The sequence below is a fragment of the Myotis brandtii genome, unplaced genomic scaffold (genome assembly GCF_000412655.1).
Source record: "Myotis brandtii unplaced genomic scaffold, ASM41265v1 scaffold314, whole genome shotgun sequence".
Taxonomy (NCBI): domain Eukaryota; kingdom Metazoa; phylum Chordata; class Mammalia; order Chiroptera; family Vespertilionidae; genus Myotis; species Myotis brandtii.
The window spans coordinates 2371761-2373251 of NW_005362033.1; the positions used below are offsets into that span (position 1 = coordinate 2371761).

A 1491-nucleotide genomic window follows, 5' to 3' on the forward strand; every position below is an offset into this window, starting at 1 on the left:
GCTGCCTCCCCGACAGCCCGCTGGGAGGAGCTGGGAGCGCCGGGGCTGCGTCTGGAGTCCTGAAGTGGTCCGCGTGGCACCCGGGGCTCGAGAACATCGTCAGGGAGACGCCAGGGCAGGTGCCTGTGGCCACTGCGGAGCAAAGGGGAGCAGCTCAGCTGGGGCGCGGCTGGCGCTCAGCACGGCCGGGGCAGGAGCCTGTGCCCTGAGCAGGGCCATCGTTCCACCACAGACACCGGATGTAAACAGAGGTGCCCGCCTCCGGTGCGGTGCAGGGAGGTAGGTGGGCAGTGCCCGCTCCAGGTAGCGAGCCAGGCAGACCTGCCCCCGCCAACAGGACGGCTGTGGGCCTGAGCGGAGGGGGCGCTATGACCGCCCGCTCGGCCTCACCTCTTGCCTTTGCCAGTGGAGGGACAGCGAGGAGGAGACCTAGCTCCCAGCCCTGCTTCCGTCTGAGGACGCGCTATGGCTCGCGGCCTCACGCGGCGGAGGGCACGTGTGTGAGTGTGTCTTCCGGGGCTCAGTCCTGTCACGCTGAGAGCCCTGGGCTTGCCTGGTTCCAGCCGCCCGACAGGGCAGCCGCTGGCCTTTGTGTCTGAGCCCAGCAGAAGCGCCTCCAGCATTACCTGCAGACCCGGCCCCTTCCTCGGGCCCGGCTCTGGGGGCCCCAGGTGCCCTGCTGCCGCAGCCCCGCGTACTTCTCAGCCTGTAGGAGAGAGCCCGCGGGTCAGCCTGCCAGCCCTCCAGCACCAGGAGCTGGACCCCAAATCGGGAGCTCCCACTCCCCCCCACCCTGACCTCCGTGCTGGGACTGTGCTCTGCTTCCCTCCCTGCTCCAGCTGCCCCAGAGCGCAGCCCTGCAGAGAGGAGCCGGGGAGGACCGTGGGGGAGCGATGGACCGGGTGCGGCTGACCGGTCAGGGCTTCTACGTCAACAGCAAAGATCCTGGCGGGGGTGCAGCGGTGCTGGTCTAGCTGCCGCCTCAGGCAGCCTCACGTGCTGCTGGGTAAGCCTCACCCACTCTGCCTGCCTCTTCCGTGGCGGCTCCCTGCCTGCCTGCGGAAGGCTCCCTGGCCGGCCTGTGACACCGGCCGCTGAGGCCGCACACGCTCGGGGTGGGGCAGGCCTTAAATGGTGCTGCTTTACATCCGTGCTACCATCGTCTTACACGCCAAGATGACTCGCTCCCCACAGGAGGGCACAACCGCACCGCTGGGGACCAGGGGCTTGGAGAGGACACCCCTCCTGCTCTGCCCGCGGGCCGGCCTGCACGCGGCAGTGGACAGGATCTATGACGGCTCGCCCGGCGGGCGCACACGGGGTCAGGCAGTTGCACTAGCCCTTTGCCTGGGGTTCGGCGGCCGGCTGGCTGAGGGGGCTTTCTGGGGTGCGCGTCTCTCTAATCGGAGCGCGAGCTGCTGCCATGGCCCGGTCTGGGCTCCATCACAGGACAGAGCACGTGGGTCCACTGAGGCCCCACGAAGCAGGTGT

At 69.3% G+C, this 1491-nt stretch overlaps 1 protein-coding gene across 1 annotated transcript in view; it reads right to left on the reverse strand.

Moving 5' to 3' along the window:
• SLC47A2 (solute carrier family 47 (multidrug and toxin extrusion), member 2) overlaps positions 1–1491 on the reverse strand; it is a 21942-nt gene that overhangs the window by 789 nt on the left and 19662 nt on the right. The window contains 3 exon segments of the mRNA XM_014542810.1: positions 6–132; positions 627–670; positions 672–706. Coding sequence (XP_014398296.1) covers positions 6–132; positions 627–670; positions 672–706 — 206 coding nt within the window.